Source organism: Cydia pomonella, chromosome 12, assembly GCF_033807575.1.
Source record: "Cydia pomonella isolate Wapato2018A chromosome 12, ilCydPomo1, whole genome shotgun sequence".
NCBI lineage: Eukaryota > Metazoa > Arthropoda > Insecta > Lepidoptera > Tortricidae > Cydia > Cydia pomonella.
The window spans coordinates 1,246,447-1,263,855 of NC_084714.1; the positions used below are offsets into that span (position 1 = coordinate 1,246,447).

Sequence of the window (17,409 nt, forward strand, 5' to 3'; positions counted from 1 at the left end):
ATAATTGAAGAAATATTATTTGCACCGATGAATGTTATCGCTAATGGCTCTTACAACGGGGTAATAATATTTATTTGTACAACAAGAGAGCAAAGTTTGATATTTCTTGGAGTGCTTATTTTGAGTCTTGTGCAAGCGAAAGATTCTATAATAGATTGACAAGCATAGCGTGTGAATCTTATTTAGAATCTTGAGCGTAGTAAGGGACTCAAAAGCGCACGAGGTGTAAATAACTTTGATCTCGTGTAGTACAGTCAAGTGTAAAAATATGGGTGTACACATCTTACTCAAAAATATGTCCCATAGCATCTTATTCCAGTGTAATAAGAGCATAGTACCATATTTATGAGACGATTCTCTCGATACATATTTTTGCAGCTGACTGTACACAAAAATTTTCGTCTTCATCACTATTTCACTCAAGTTTTCTTAAGGTATTCTAACAATTAAGTTTAATTACCGCAATTAACCAAAACGAAAGAAATTTCAATAAAATAATACGGAAATAATGAAGTAACGAACATCAATGGACAGTTCAATCGACAACTTCTATTTGTAAAAAAATAAATTTGTAAGATACGGTCCGAATTGCGGATACAACTATTTGTCAACTATAGCAAAAGTCGTTAAAAGTTTTTTTTGTCACGTTGAAATGACATTCGAATATTAAGGTCACTTGAATGTTATTTTGCTCACTGTTTTTAAGCAGCAAATTACCCTTTTTCCAGCTGACGCGGAAAATCATTAACACCCCGTTTTGCTTAAGGGCTCCTCTACACGATGGCCCAGCGTAGGCCAGTCTAAGGGACGCAGTTATGCGGTGAAATGAGATAGCAATATCACTTGCTCCCTCTAACGCATAAATGCGTCACTAGGACTGGCCTACGCTGGGCCATCGTCTAGAGGACCCATAAAATATACTTGAGCTAAACAATAATGATCTCACTTAGGTACTTTTCATATATTTTAAATTGAAAGTTTTCTCGGATTACCAACTTTTCAATTCATATTGTTAAATTAAATGTTAATGCAGACCCAAGTGACAGAATGATGCAGAATGAATTGTTGAACAAAAGTTTAATTTGCTTAATACCTAACTTATCTATATTAGTCCATTGAATAAAAAGTTCTAGAGTGCGTGAGTTAGTAACGTAAGATGTTTCTTCGGAAACATGTCAAGAGTCCCTAGGTAATAAACATACTAAAACCCCGGGACACTAGGAGGAGCCCCGGAGTGGGGGGAGGGGGGGAAAGGGTCCATTTTTTCATTTTTCGCTTAAATCTCAAAAACGGTACATGTTAGAGAAAAACTTTCAAGGAAAAGTTGAAAGGCCATAAAATTATCTACAAGTTGTACCTAAATCATTTTTTTCTATTCCCAGCCGTATATCACCAACACCTAACCTAATCCAGGGCTATAGGTAACCGCGAAAATCGAAAATTGCGGGCATTTTTCTCTGTCACTCTAATTACGTCTTAGTGAGAGTAAAAGAGAAAGATCCCCGCGAATATCGGTTTTCGCGGTAGGCTGCCTAACAACGAAAATATCATCACTAATAGTTATTCGTACTTTATACTTTGCCGCTGTTTTGTCCCTTTGTATTCGTAAAGATAAAGTTTTAACATTTATTTATTACATCTTTATTGCTAATATATTACAATGAATAAACAGACCTTGTAAGGACAGAAATTTATTCTGATACAATAAGTACGTTTAAACGAGCAATTCTTGTATTTATATTTATATATATTTATGTGATCTCGGAAGCGGCTCTAACGATTTCGCTGAAATTTGGTATATGGGGGTTTTTGGGGGTATACAATCGATCTAGATTAGTCTTATGTTTGGGAAAACGCGTGTTTTCGAGTTTTCGTGCGTTTTTCTTTCGACGCAGAACATGGTCGCTAATTTCGTGTTACCGGCCACTGTCCGTCTGGTCCAGCGGGTTAAGACGCGGACTGCTAGAAACGAGTGTCACGGGTTCGAATCTCGCCCGGTATTTTTATTGTTTTAGACAAGTTTAAATTAGTAAAAAAATGTAGTTAAGATTATCACCTATACACCACCATATTACAATAAATAGTTATAACCGAGCAAAGCTCGGTCGCCCAGGTACTTTATACTTAAAACTAATCTTAAGATTGCACCTTTATGACTAATCGGTGCAAATTATATTTCGTTAGGTACTTATACAGAGTGATTCATGAGACGTGAGCAGGACTAAGCCTACACAATCAGTAATGTTAATGAATCGTTCACCATCATATTTAAGGACAACAATCACGCTGTTTTTCTGTTATTTAACTTTTTGCTAAGGACAAATTTGATTATCTACAATCATGGATACCCTACAACGCTTAATTAACAAAGATAAAACCTCTTTAACCGTTTTACGAGAGCACTTTGATTATAAAGAAAATAAAATGTCACACTTGAGCGAGATACGATTTTTCAAAAGTAACCAGTACCCCTAGTGTAAATTTAGTCGATAGCGAAACGTGACGTACGCGTTTGCGTTAAGTCTCATTTTGTATGGGTTTTTGAACAGCGCGCCAAGCGGGACGTTTTGGAAAGTCAAAAATCTCATACAAAATGACACTTAACGCAAACGCGTACGTCACGTTTCGCTGTCGAAAATATTTACACTAGGGGTACAGGTGCTTGTAACTTACTGAATACGCAGGCTTGATCCTGCTCACGACTCTCGAATTATCCTGTATACAGTAATTCGCTTTTAGGTATCTGTGACGTGAAAGGATCAAATAAAACCCATATATAAGTAGAATAATTTACTTCAATTAAAATCTTACGCTAATCTATTTACAAGTAATAATTTCGTTCACAAAAAATAACAATATAAAAGAATAAAACATTAAATCATTGACGACCGGTCTGGCCTAGTGGGTAGTGACCCTGCCTATGAAGCCGATGGTCCCGGGTTCAAATCCTGTTAAGGGCATTTATTCGTGTGATGAGCATGGATATTTGTTCCTGAGTCATGGGTGTCTTCTATGTATTTAAGTATTTATAAATATTTATATATTATATATATCGTTGTCTAAGTACCCTCAACACAAGCCTTATTGAGCTTACTGTAGGACTTAGTCAATTTGTGTAATAATGTCCTATAATATATATTTTTTTTATATATTTTTTATTTTATTTTAATTCATTATACAGGTAAATTTAACACGCTCTCCGCGGCACTGGATCGAAAGTACCCAACTACAAGTACAAACTACAAGAATTGCCGCTGGAACAGGCATTAAATAAATTAATAGTTAATGTATAAAGTTACAGTAATATGTGAATTTTTAGTTTTTAAATTGTACGTACGTCTAAAATTTTCCCACAACCAATTTAGGCTACAACCCTGTTAAAAATTTTTGCGAATCACACTTTATGTAACCAGCCCTGTCCTGGAAGTCCACATACAAAAACAAAAATTTACGGACGAGTGTGAATTGAAGCTCGAATGCGAGGGCTTAATTAACACGAATACGTAATTCCTGTACCCCCTGTGGCACACAATGTTTTTCATCACACTTCTGGGGAAAAAAACTTATGCCTAATTTCGGACGTACATTACAGCCCTAATAGATCAAAATGTAGAATTTGCGAGCATTTTAGTATTTACGAACTGCATCGCCTACGTTTAATAACACCTTTTACGAGCATGTGTAATGAAAAATATTTTTCGTAGGTACATAAGTTTCGAGAAAGCCTTATGGGTTGACGTTTACTACAAGTGTTTTAGCAATTAATTTAATTTTAAGTTAAAGGGGTAAGTAGAATATATATTTGATTTTGACATATTTTTTTCACAGCCCTATACCTACATACCTATAAGGAAGTCCTAATGTTCTACAATCTACATTTTTTTTTTATGAAAATACTATTTTAATTGACAGATTTATTATTTAGAAAACATCTTAGTAATATGCTACCAAATAAGTACATTACAAAGTATAGTTGGTCAAACCAATTTGTCAGTAAAAAAGAACAAATAAAACTATACTCATCGTTTTCTTTTCGGTGCTAGTACTAATGTAAGACAAAGATAGTATGATTCTCTCTGTCTATGTTTCAAATGAGATAGTCTTTTGACAAACTATAGTTAGTTTACAAATGGTTTTACCTTCTCGCCGCCATTAACTTGATATAAAGTCAGTACATTTCGTGCCCCACACGCCACGACTTCATATAAAGTCGTGGTTTTGGTCAGGATTGCATGCCAGCAATTTTTGACGTGGTGTTGATGTCACTTTATTACTTCATTCACGTGGCGGCGAAAAGGTTAATTACAAATAATTCCCTTTCCCAGGCCGCACCAATTTACAACGTGTTCCCAAAAAATTTGATAATTTCATTTGAAGACAAGTCACATTTCCCGAAAGTGCAATCTAATTTGAACCTTAAATCGGAATACTAGAGTTCAAAATCTATTGGCACGTATGTGGTCGATAAAACGTACTATGCCCGGAAAAGGTCAGAATATGCTACCAAAATTTGTTCATTACAAATAATAGTTTCAGACATAATAACTGGCCAGCGTGAATAGAAAGTGTTTCATTATGGATTAGTCTACTTTTAGGCGCATGGCAGAATGCTTCCCGCTTTAATACACGTTGTCACGCTAAAACTTCGGTGCGACTAATCGGATGCAGTGAGCCATGCGCCTAACTGTCGAACAGAACTGATAATTCGTAAACCTTATTCCAAAGACATAAGGTTCACCAATGTTAAGGCCAGTCCGGGACAACCAAATTGTCAATTTGATCAGAAATTAAATTGGCGTTAATCTCACCTAATCACCAATTTTCGATTGATGGTGTCGAAAATTTGTTTCTCACACCTCCTGATTTGATCGGTCACAATTTTACAATCGGATCGGAAGTGGAAATTGGCGAGCCAATTTCATGTTTGCGTCCGACCCAACACAATTAAAATGACAATTTAATGAGATTGTGAAAAATTGATGCGTCTGGACTGGCCTTTAAAAGTATTGCTATTATTTGAATGAATGAATATTAATTTATGCTAGGGACATTCAACCTTTCTGAAAAAAAATACACAACAAACATAAGTTTATTTGAACCGGTTTTCTTGAGTATAAATAAATAATAAATATGGACATTCAGTTTTAAGGTTAGATCAAAGTAATTATTAAACTACCGTTTTCAAAGGACTTATATTTACACTTTTGCACCTTACAATTTTGTTATAACCTCGTAAGGCCCAAGGTCCTACCAATAGGACTTATTCAGTTCGATTAAATTTAAATCATATTCAATTAGGACAGAGTTGCATTTGTTTTGTTTCATGCAATTTTCAAACAAAATAAAATCAACTGTATTCCGTGCACTATAGGTTCAAATTCCAGTGGCAAATTTTGGATTTTTCATTTCTATGGCTGGGCCTTAAGAGGATAAGACGAAAAATGCAAACACGTCTACTGCGCCTAAGTATTTATACAACTATGATACCTACCATTTCGGAATTTGAGACTCGCCACTCGCCATTTTCAATATTAAAGATAATAAATAAATACATTTTATAACATTGTATAAAATTATATAGCAAAAAATTAATATTCGATTTCATTTACAACACAAAATAAAATTTAACTTAATTATAGTCTAATTATTGCCTATGTACTTTTTTATGTTAATTGGAATATCAGATTAAAATTGTTCAAAAATCTATTAATAATAAAAATTCGAAATAAATTGTTTTAAGAAAGGTTACATTACATTGGGATTGTAATGTACATAGGACCTTAAGCAGAAGACAACTTTTTATTTTACTTTTGAAAATGGGGATTATTTTCAAAAATACTTACAATAAGAAGTTTTTTTCCAGATACACAATTTTATAAAAATAACCAATCCACATTCGTAACACAATCATACATATACAGTTTTTGTCAAAATAGTGACCGAAAATCATTAGACTTAATGCACTTTCCCTGAACAAAAAAAAACAATGTGGCAAAAAGGGACTACCAGTACCCCTAGTGTAAATAAATTCGATTTCGGAACGTGACGTACGCGTTTGCGTTTAGTTTCATTTTGTATTGGATTTAGAAAGAGCGCGCCAAGCGAGACGTTTTGGAAACTCAAAATCCTATACAAAATGAGACTTAACGCAAACGCGTTCGTCACGTTATGATGTCGATCAAATTTACACTAGGGGTACTGATAAGCGGACATCAAAATGTGTGAGCAGTTTGCACCACAGCTCTTAAGAGACCGCAGCAAGCTCGGCCGAATTTCACCTTCCTATACAAACGGAGTTTCCTTCTCATTTTAAAACTACGTTTTGGGTTGTAATGACCGATGCTCGACGCTGCACTAGTCACCGACATGGGCACTTTATTTCATGGAAATACAGGTTAAATTTGAACAACGAAGATTTTTCTGTATTCGAACTTAATCCTTGTCACTTTGACATAAAGTGCCCATGTCGAGTACTAGTGCAGCGTCGAGCACTAGTACTTCTACCTTACATTGACATAATGTTTTTGCTCTTTTGTTTTATAAGATGTAACTACATAAACTAATTACAGGCATTTTTTTTAATACTACGTCGGTGGCAAACAAGCATACGGCCCGCCTGATGGTAAGCAGTCTCCGTAGCCTATGTACGCCTGCAAATCCAGAGAAGTTACTTGCGCGTTGCCGACCCTAACACCCCCTCGTTGAGCTCTGGCAACCTTACTCACCGGCAGGAACACAACACTATGAGTAGGGTCTAGTGTTATTTGGCATAGATCTACCTTATCCTATTGTAAGTACAAAGTTTCAAAGCAATCTAAAATATTTAGTCGTTATAAAATGAGAGTGTGACTACGTTCGTATGGAGAACCGAGCTTGCTGCGGACTCAAGGTTTTTGGGAGAATCAACTTTTTAGCGTCACTCGTTGCCATGGTTACGATTAGTTGTCCAGGGGACAAAAGTTCATTGAAATACTGATTTTATGGTACTTAAATGTATTAAACTTGCGTTTTTGTGGTCGTTATAACCAATGTCCATAATGGGCCCCCTACTAAGCATGTTAATAGAACGGCATACAACGTCTCTTCAAACAAACTGTGCCACTGTTGTCCCTTGGACAACGGGACAGGATAACAAAACAAAAAAAGTAGATTCACCCTTTTATTAAAACCATGTTGACCGCAAACAAGTATACTTGCCTGATAGTAAACAGTTAACGAAACATAGACACGTAAAGAGACACGCGGTCTAATAACGGTTCAAAAATTGGTTCTAATGGAGCCCTAACACTTTGGCACTCAAGGCGCTAAAACTGGAATCTTACTCAAGTAATACTCATGGTCGTACCTGGAGACTAGGACTCCGTCTGTCACTTTGACTTCTCCGGGCGAGTAGTCGACGGCGTCGCCCCTGGTGGTGGTCATCTTGCCGTCGACGGACTTGATGATGGCGTCGCCGGCGCAGAGATCCCATTTCTTGATGACGGACGTGTGGAGGTAGATGTCGTAGGTGCCTGTGGGACAAAGATAAAGCATATATTTATATGTCCTGAATAAATACTGGTATTATGGAGCGATGCTTGTGGAGATTCTTCGGGAGGCTTTATACCCGATTACGGACTTATTGGCTGAAATGATGATGATGGTCATAACGTGAACTACCCTATTTTCGTCATTTCACCAACATGTCCCATGTCTTCTTCCTTGCGTTGTCCTGGCATTTTTGCAACGGCTCATGGGAGCCTGGGGTCCGCTTGACAACTAATCCTAAGATTTGGCGTAGGCACTAGTTTTTACGAAAGCGACTGCCATCTGACCTTCTAACCCAGAGGGTAAACTAGGCCTTGCTGGGATTAGTCCGGTTTCCTCACGATGTTTTCCCTCACCGAAAAGCGACTGGTAAATATAAAATGATATTTCGTACATAAGTTCGGAAAAACTCATTGGTACGAGCCGGGGTTTGAACCCGCGACCTCCGGATTGCAAGGTCACCAGATATATCAAAGCGGCCAAGGTGCTCATAAATATCTGAACACGCCTCTATTGTCAAGGCGATAGAGTGCGGGTTTAGATATTTTTGAGTACCCTGGCCGCTGCGATATATCTGATTGCGACTGTACAAAGATTTGTATTTGACGTTTAGTCTGCGGCCCACAAAATAAATAAATAATCATTACCATTGACAACAGTCATGACTTTGTACCCAGCGCCAGCTGCCGGGATGACAGTGGTTTTATCACCAAAAACCTTTTTCGCTGTCTCCGTCACTTTACCCGGGTGCGAACGAGACACCACCACGGTGGGCTGGTTCTTGTTTTCTTCCTTCTGAAATTTGAGCACTTTTTAAAGTCACAACCTTTGTACATTGCCAACATATGTTTTTTTATCGTACCTTTACCTGTCCCTTATGTACAATAAAGTGTTTACATCCATACATACATATATAAACATGAATAAATCTGTCATAGTTATATTTCATGAATAACTATCACTCTCATTGAAGACAATATTTTGAAACAAAACTTACATGGGCCACACTGGGTATATTGTCTGAGGTCCGCTTGGTGTACCATCCCCAGTAGGTGCGCGGAGTAAATGGATAGTGTATAACTCCAATAACCGGCACTCCTTTAATGGCCACGCACATCATGGTGGTCACATACTGGTAAAGACCCTCTGTGAAACAAGATTAGAAAAACTACTGCACATCATACACACTGAAAAAGAGTTAACATTTGATTTTAAGCAAACTTTACAGTAGATATGGTGCTACTTTACCAAACTAGTGTGATAATTAGCATATTACATAACTATGTAGAAAAGCTAAAGGGCCATATGTACTATAAAATGGTTATACATGCATACATGTGCAAATAGGTAATTTGAAATAGGTAGTAGGCTGCGGTCGGGAGAAATATGAGGTCCTTGTGAACTATTTATTTGTACCGCTTGCTGTAGAAACCGCTGGGTGCTGGTGTACCGAGGCCAAGGCCTTTTTCGAGGAAGTGGGGAGACACATGCGAGAGAGAGGGTTGGATCCTCACTCAGGGACCTTCGTAATGCAAGGGTTATCTATAGCCATTCAAGGTGGCAACGCAGCGAGCGTCATGGGTACTTTTGCATTGAGGGGTCACGGAGTGAAGTTATAGAGTAGTGTGTTTGATATTTAGGTTAGGTTAGTAGTAATTTAAGATGTTCATTTAAAGAAAATCCTATGTTTTCTTTTCTGTAAATGTATATTTTATTTGTATATGATTCTATTTTGAAATGCTACATAAATAAATACCTAATTTATATTCTGCAACTTGTGTTGGGTTACAACCTTTGGTCATGTTTTAATTTATCACCACTTGTTGCGAATTTCCTATTCTTCACACTTGTATCGTAAATAGTACATTACCTTATGGTTATGGATATGGTTCAACTCAACAAGTTTTTAGATATAAAAAATTATGATTTAATGTTAGTATTTTTTATATAACATTTTATTATCACAACTTTTGTTGTTTGACTATTAGAAAATGACAATATTGTAAATGAAAGATTAAGCAGTTAAGCACTTGGCTTTAAATATATTTTTACAAAGAAAGCATATGACATGTGAAAAGTATCTAATAAAAAATCTTTTATGTATTAAGTAAAGGATTCAGCAAGTAATATCTGACCATTAATAATACCATATTGAACTTTAATAGTACTTTAGTAATACAAGTGTGAAAAGTAGGAAATTCCCAGAAAGGGCAATAAAAATTGACACAAGTTGCGAATTACCTATTCGCATGTGTATTGTACAACGTTTTACAGTACATATGGCCCTTTCAATTATCGACATAGGCGCGTAAAGTAATTACCGCACAAGTGTGGTAAATTAGCACCATATGTACTGTAAAATGTTTAATTTTGATTTCTTATAAGGCAAAGTAATTCAAAATATAAGACAATGTACCTGTGTACTCCTGCGTAGCATCCAACGGATCAATCCAAACAGTCACATCCTTAATGTAAACAAGTTCATCAAACATGTAATCTATCACACCGTGCCCCGCCGGCGTACTCTCCAAGTCTATGGCCTCCTGGTCACTGCAGCCCGCCACTCCCGTATGCTCCTCCGACACTATGGACAACTTAGGAAACGTATTTTTCAAACTGTAATACATAGCGCAGTGCGAAGCGAAATCAGCGTCCGTTACAGGATCGTTCGCGCCCTCTTGCGTCTTCCCTTTACTCTGAACGTTTAATTCTCCATTCTTTTGACTCACAACTCTCTTACCACCACGCTCTGCCGCAAAAATACCTGCTTTTAACAAATGTTTTAAATTCACTAAATCACTTTTATCAGTCACTGTGGCACCGCCGGATCGCCAATAAATTATTAGAAATAATAAAAAACCTAATATGAAACAAGCGAATTTATTAATTCTTAATGTACCACCAAAATTCATTGTGAAACGCTTTAAGTTTAATTCATTTAAATACAAATTTTGTTATTGCTTGTGATACGTAGTGATAAGTGGATTTCATCAAATTTACTGTTTTTGACAACGAAAAATACAAAATGTCAAATCTTCAATGTCTATGATGTTAAACTGTGCTTACACTACCGGATGTTTAACAACAAGATAAAGGATGTTGTACACTTAGCAAAATAGTCTGTCGAGCCATTTCCGTCAGTAGATAAAAGGTTTATCCACCTAGTTATTACTAATAAATAGACGATATAACAAAATCGATAAAAAAAAATCCAAATAGTGATACTAAATGGATTCAATTGATTTGGATCGAATTTGTCCATTTAGTTATATGTATTCGTAAATAAACAATCAGCTAAGCTTATTCATGGGTAAGTTTATTAAGTCTTTACAAATGTGAGTGTCAGGATGGCGGATGGACTTAAGCGAATTTCAACGAAATATTTGTAAACCTATTGTATGTTCTGTGTACTTCAGTGTACCTAGTATACCTACCTTTAATAGAAACCAGTGTACCCCTCCCTAAAACAAGATATTTAACTAAAAAGGTCCACCCGCCATTCTGACGTAAAAGGTTTGCGTTTATTAAACTCCCTAAATGAGTGTTTTGCGGGCATTACTGAAATTTCTTAGTGTTTCTGTTTTGTACATTTTCAGTGATTTCATTTATTACGTATAAGAAATAAGTGAAATCAGATGAAAGTATAAGAGACTAGCGCCTGCAGTCAAACTGTGCATACAGTTTTGCAGGAAACTGTATTATATTGTAAGTTTATTTAATATAATAATAAAATATGTTTATGCCTGTGTTTTATTTATATCTGTATGTATTGTGTCCCTAAAAGTGCCTTAACGTATTTTTTATATATCATGATTTTGCACCGCCTACAACTCATCTGCTTTGCCTAAAGGTTGACTGGTTAAGTTCACCTTTTGTACGTTTATATTTCTTTTGTGCAATAAAGAGTAAATAAAAAAAAATATTTGGTGGGCATTTACATTATTGAATCACATTTCATATCCAGAGCACCGTTTGGATCACAATCGATCACAGGGTACAGGGTGAAAATCCATTGTCATAGTTGACAGTTCTTAAAACTCGGGAAGACACTGATCGCAATTTCTTTCAGTTACATGACCCTTACAGAAGCACACATGATTATTAAACGGGCGCAACTTTGGTTTGTAACCGTTCCTAACTTGTTGTAAATGCATTTTTTCACAGCTATCCAGATAAGTACTGCTGAAGTCCCAGAATCCACTTCAGCATCTATTCCACCTTAAACCATTTAAATTGACTTTACATATGTAGGCAGAGGTTGGCGGTTATGGAATTTAATAAGTAATGTATATCCGTAGTGTTATATTGTTAATTATCATTATCACATACACCACCACGTATTTTCCCACTTTTATTATAAAGTTCGCGATCAAAATGGCATTTTGTAGTGTAATTATTACAAGGACACTTTTTACACGCGTTGGTTCTCTTTCCAACAGCTGGCTTCCAAGGTAAATCATTGAACAAATCATCACAATGTTGGCAATTTATTCCGAGCGTATTATGAGTGCACTTACAGCGACCATAAACCATGTTATCATTTAAGTCGTTTCCGGATAACGGCATACATCTTGCTGCATGGCCATTACAGAAACAAGAACCAAGAACAGTCATTTTTTTAATGGCATAGTAATATTTATCTCCAATTGCCGCTTTATTGTCAGTATTGTATAATATATCACCATTTGAGGCAAAAGCATGAAGTTGTGTAAAGTTAATCCGAAGGTTAGTCGAGCGAAAAAAATTCTTTGATTCCTCGGAATACGAACCTTGCGGCAAAAATCTAAGGTTAACAGTCCTGCCACTTGATGGTATAACTCCAGAATATAGCGATTCGCAAACACCTTCTATCGAAGAGATTTTTATCTCCGGAACTCCGGGAAAGATTCGGTACAGTTGTAGGCAAAATAACGATATACACGCCATGTTTTTCCAAAATCAGTTGATAATTCTACTAACATGGCCCTTGGTAAATATGTTTTGAACTGTAACATTAATTGCTTAAGATGGAATTCTGCTTCTAAATCCAATTGGATGGAAACATTTTCTTTGCCATTCTCGGATTGCCACCATGATTCGCCACGTGTTCCAGAATATTTATAAATAACGTTATGTATTCTATGGTTTAATTTTAAATTGTTGACAGTATCGTCACTGGAATCACACCAGAACCAGGTTTTTCTTCTCAAATCTGTATTTCCACAGTATCTTTCGCGTTTGTAGGTGCCACACGTGGACGTAGCAGAGAGGCGGTCTTCACGACCGATGAGTAGGTCCCCGGAGGCGGGAAAGCAGGAGCCGAGATCGCAACTACGGTCAAGTCTTAAAAGAGCGCGTTGACGTTCACGTGCACGCTCGTATTCTTCGCCCGCGACGATGAGAATACACACAATTAAGTCGAAAATCAATCGTCGAACCATTTCAAAAGTAAGAGTTGATAACCAACTCGGTCACGCCGCTTTCCCTGAATTTCTGTTAGGGGCTGCTGTTTATCCCATTTCTCTATTTCTTGAATGTAGCATTATAATATACACCGCCTGTGGTATTGTACAGTAGGAATAGGAACCCACTCTGAAGCACGTCTGAGGTACCAGTTAGTTGTTTCTCAGGACTATTTCTGTAATTCCATTTCACGCCTCAATGCAGAAGCAAATTAATTCGATAAGTATTTTTTACTCACAAACATTGATTCATTTATTTCACATTATGACAAATCTTATGGGACAATCAGAACGTAGTGATTATATGCTCTTTGGGGACAATGACATGACGCAGTCGCAGCTGTTGTTAAAAGCATTACGAATAAATTTAACGGCATCGCCAGATCGTCATTGCAACGTAGATCGCCAAACTATAAATTTTAAACTCTTGGACGTTGTGGTTTAGTGCCTACACTGCCGTACGAAATTCAGGAAATTCTATACGCCAAAAAAATCAATAATGGTAAATGCGGCTTAAAAAAATATATTAGCATTTTTTTTTTTTTTTAATCATTTACATTATTTAGCTTTTTAAAATTCCATAAACAATATATTATATATAAAATTATGATAACACAACTAAAACTAAACCTAACTAAAAAAACCCTAAAAACTACTGTTATATATCTAATTATATTAAATAATAATATCGAAATATTCTATGCGTTTTATTTGATAGCTCAATCAATAATCCAAGTCAATTCAAATATGACATTGTCTTCTATTCATAGATAGAATGAACCATGAAGGCCTAACACTCTCCCTCGTTATTGAATCAAGCTCAGGCTAGAGGTTTAGGCGTGTTGGTGCTTTTCTATTTCTTGAGCTGCGGCGCAGTACGGGTTCTGTAGGAATCTCAACTGTCTCGTGCAATGTAGCTTCCGATGGTTTCTCTAAAGTTTGAGATTCTGGTTGTATATCCGTAGGTACGGGTAAGGTTATTGAGTCAGACACGATACTTTGCCTTTTACTTGGGCTTGGTACCTTCTGGGCATCATGAACACCTTCAGGATTAATGGGCGCAGCTGTTTCTACGTCCGGTTGAATTGGTGTAGTTTCTGTAGTCGGTGAACTTGGCCTGGGTAAGTAGACGTATGGAACATCACCGCTGCATGACGTCTTTTTAATTTGATCTGTATGTCTCTCATGTAATTTTCCTTCTACTTCGACCTCGTAGTGAAGTTTCCCTTTTCTTTCTGTAATTGTTCCTAATTTCCACTTGTTGTTGTCGTACATTCTTATCTGAACTCTATCACCTCTTTTGAATTCCTTTTTCACAATCTTGTCGTCATTATCATTTTTCATCCTTATTTCTGGTACTCTCTTGACTAAGTCTATCCTCGTTCTATATAATCTTTTAAACATCATTTCTGCTGGGCTCAAACCCGTAGCACTGTTCGGTGTTTTCCTGTACATCATTAGAAATCTGTATAGCTTGTCTTGTAATGTACCCTCTTCATTTGCCATTGCTTTCAGCTTTCTTTTTACTGTCTGTACATATCTTTCGGCTTGGCCATTCGTCGAAGGATAAAAAGGAGCAGTAAATTTAGCCTGGATTCCATTTGATTTGAGAAATCTTTGCATTTCTTCTGACCGGAACTGTCTGCCGTTGTCTGAAACTTGCGTAATTGGTAGGCCAAATGTAGTATATAACTTTTTAAGAATATTTATTGTTGTTGTAGCCGTAATAGAATTTGTTGGTGTTACTTCTAACCACTTTGTATAGGCATCCACAACAATAAAGAAGTAATTGTTCATAAATGGTCCGGCATAGTCTACGTGTACTCGGCTCCATGGCTCTTTCGGATATTCCCAGGTATGTACTGGTACTTTGGTAGGGTTCTTCTGCATCAGACAACATATTTTGCATTTTTTAACAGTATTTTCAATGTCTGTGTCAATATGTTTCCACCAAATATAGCTTCTGGCTAAAGCTTTCATTTTAACAATACCCGTATGGGCCGTATGAAGTTTTTCTAATATTTGAGGTTGTAGTTTCTTAGGAATGACTATTCTTATCCCATAGAAAATGCAACCATTTTGCAGTGAGAATTCATGAAGTCTGTTAGGGTCGTCTGAACCCGACTGTATATCCAAGTATAGTTTTTGTAGTTCTGGATCCTTCATTGTAGCGTTTTTTATTTCTTGTAAGGTTATTGGTATCTCTGAAATCTGATTTAAGTAAAACGCGTCATCATCTGTAAGTGTCTCTTTTGCTGTATCTGTAGGATTAGGTAGTCTTGAAAAATAATCGGCATTTGCATGTTCAGTCGTCTTTCTCAGCTTTATATTGTAGTCAAAACCTGCTAAAAAGTTCGCATAGTGTACAAGTCTAATGGCAGTGGTTGCAGGTGTCGCTTTTTCAGGGTGTAATATTCGTGCTAATGGTTGATTGTCGATGATCAATGTAATTTTTCGTCCATAGCAGTATTGGAAAAATTTCTTAAGTCCCCATATCAGTGCTGCCGCCTCTTTATCTAGCTGACTGTACCCTTTTTCTGCTTTAGATAGGGATCTTGACGCGAAAGCAATAGGTCGTTCAGTCTTATCCGGCATAATGTGCGATAAAACCGCGCCAAATCCCGTAGGGGATGCATCTGTGGCAAGTGTCACTTGTAAGTTGGCATGGAATGGTATTAATACTTTATCTCCACATATCTCTTCTTTCAATTCATTAAAAATATTTTCACATTCTTTTGACCATACAAACTTGGTATCTTTTTGCAACAGCTTGTAAAGTGGATTTAGTCTTGAAGCAAGATTGGGAATAAATTGTTGGTAATAATTAATCATTCCCAGAAAAGTACGGAGCGATGATACATCTGTAGGTCGTGTACTATTTTTAATGTCGTTGACCTTATCTTGCATTGGATGTAGGCCTTTTTCGTTTATTGTGTGTCCCAGGTATGTAATTGACTTTTGGAAAAATTGACATTTCTTTTTATTTACATGTAATCCGCATTCCTGTAATTTTTGGAATACCGCCTTGATCCTCTGTAGTAGTTCCGCGTATGTGCGTCCTTGTATGGCAATATCATCGAAAAAACAGGCTGTACCCTTCATTCCTTGCAGAGTTTGGTCCATGTATCGTTGCCAGATGTTCGGTGCAATTTTTACCCCAAACATTAACCTCTTCACCTTATAGTTGCCTTTGCATGTACTAATAGCTTGCATTGCGGCTGTTTCTTCATTCGTTGTCATATGTAAGTATGCCTGATTAATGTCTAGCGTGCAAAAATATTTCCCGCCGCTAAGTTTCGAAAATACTTCTTCTATTCTAGGGATCGGATAGTTGTCATTTTCCAGGTTTTTATTTAATGTAGCTCTAAAGTCTGCGCATAAGCGTACCTTTCCAGTTGGTTTAATCACAGGAACTACTGGTGTGCCCCACTGAGAATATGTTACTTTTTCTATTATCCCTTCTTCTTCTAATCGGTCTATTTCGGCTTCAACCTGGTCTTTGAGTGCAAATGGTACTGGACGTGGCTTTAGAAATATGGGTATGGATCCTTCTTTCAATTTAAACGCAACTTTAAAGTTTTTAATTTCTCCCACTTTTTCCGAAAATAACTCTTCATGATCTTGTAATAATTTGTTCAGTTTATCTTTAAATTCTTTCTCTGTAACATCTTCTTCCGTAATTGTTTTTATGTCAAAGTCTATATTTAGCGCTCTCAACCATTCTCTTCCAACAACTGCATCTACGTTATCGTTAATTACAAATATTCTTCCCACAATTTCTTTGTTTTTGTATAGGACATTGACTTTGCATATTCCGATAGGTTCCATTATTTGTTTGTTGTATGTACGCAATTTTATGTGTGTATTTTGGAGTTCCACGTTTTTGAAATTATTTTCATAGTATTCTTTAGAGCATGTAGTTACTGCAGCTCCCGTATCCATTTCAATAGTGTGCATTTTGCCATTTATCTGTAGTTTAATGTTGAATTTGTCTGTAGATGAAGTATTATGTATTTTCTTTATTTCGTATATTTCTTCTTCACTTTCGTAGAATGATAGATCACTATCCATATCTAGTTGTTTTTGGTCTTTGAAACAGACTGACTGTACATGTCCCTTGGTGTAGCATTTCTTGCAGTATAATTTATTTTTCAGCTTACATTGATTAGCTTTATGGTTATCTTTTCCACATCGAAAGCAAGTTATGTTCTCCGTCGTATTGTTATTGCGTCCGTTGTATGTTTTTTTATCTTCATTATGTATATTAGCATCTCTATTGTATGCATTTCTAGTTTCGTTTAATGTACTTGTATTACCATTGAATGTATTGTTATGATATTTCTTCTTCATTGATATTTTATTTATGTTAGGCTCTATTTCTTGTCCCATTTCTTTTGTTTCAGATTTTGATGTTTCAATAGCCAAGGCAATCTTTATTATG

The 17,409-nt window shown here is 36.4% G+C and overlaps 3 protein-coding genes and 1 long non-coding RNA gene across 4 annotated transcripts in view; all 4 read right to left on the minus strand.

Moving 5' to 3' along the window:
* The window catches only part of LOC133523241 (uncharacterized), a 321,866-nt gene extending 319,742 nt beyond the window's left edge, over positions 1–2,124 (minus strand). Inside the window, exon 1 of the long non-coding RNA XR_009800204.1 lies at positions 2,065–2,124. This is a non-coding gene — a long non-coding RNA (uncharacterized LOC133523241). The remainder of the gene's footprint in view (positions 1–2,064) is intronic.
* A 653-nt stretch (positions 2,125–2,777) lies between these two features.
* Positions 2,778–10,577, minus strand: LOC133523233 (putative inositol monophosphatase 3). The gene is made up of 4 exons (XM_061858715.1): positions 9,944–10,577; positions 8,525–8,673; positions 8,175–8,322; positions 2,778–7,511 (listed from the first exon to the last, which is right to left on the minus strand). The coding sequence occupies exons 1-4, from the start codon at positions 10,437–10,439 to the stop codon at positions 7,297–7,299; spliced, it is 1,008 nt and encodes a 335-aa protein (XP_061714699.1). The 5' UTR covers positions 10,440–10,577; the 3' UTR covers positions 2,778–7,296.
* A 222-nt stretch (positions 10,578–10,799) lies between these two features.
* LOC133523231 (laminin subunit beta-1-like) lies at positions 10,800–13,497 on the minus strand. The gene is given in 2 exon segments (XM_061858712.1): positions 10,800–12,413; positions 12,416–13,497. Coding segments are annotated over 2 exon segments (1,110 nt in total). The 5' UTR covers positions 12,948–13,497; the 3' UTR covers positions 10,800–11,835.
* Positions 13,498–13,793: 296 nt separating this feature from the next.
* Positions 13,794–14,474, minus strand: LOC133523868 (uncharacterized). Its single transcript, XM_061859620.1, has one exon. It carries the CDS (start codon positions 14,472–14,474, stop codon positions 13,794–13,796), a length of 681 nt encoding a protein of 226 aa, XP_061715604.1.
* Positions 14,475–17,409: the final 2,935 nt, after the last annotated feature.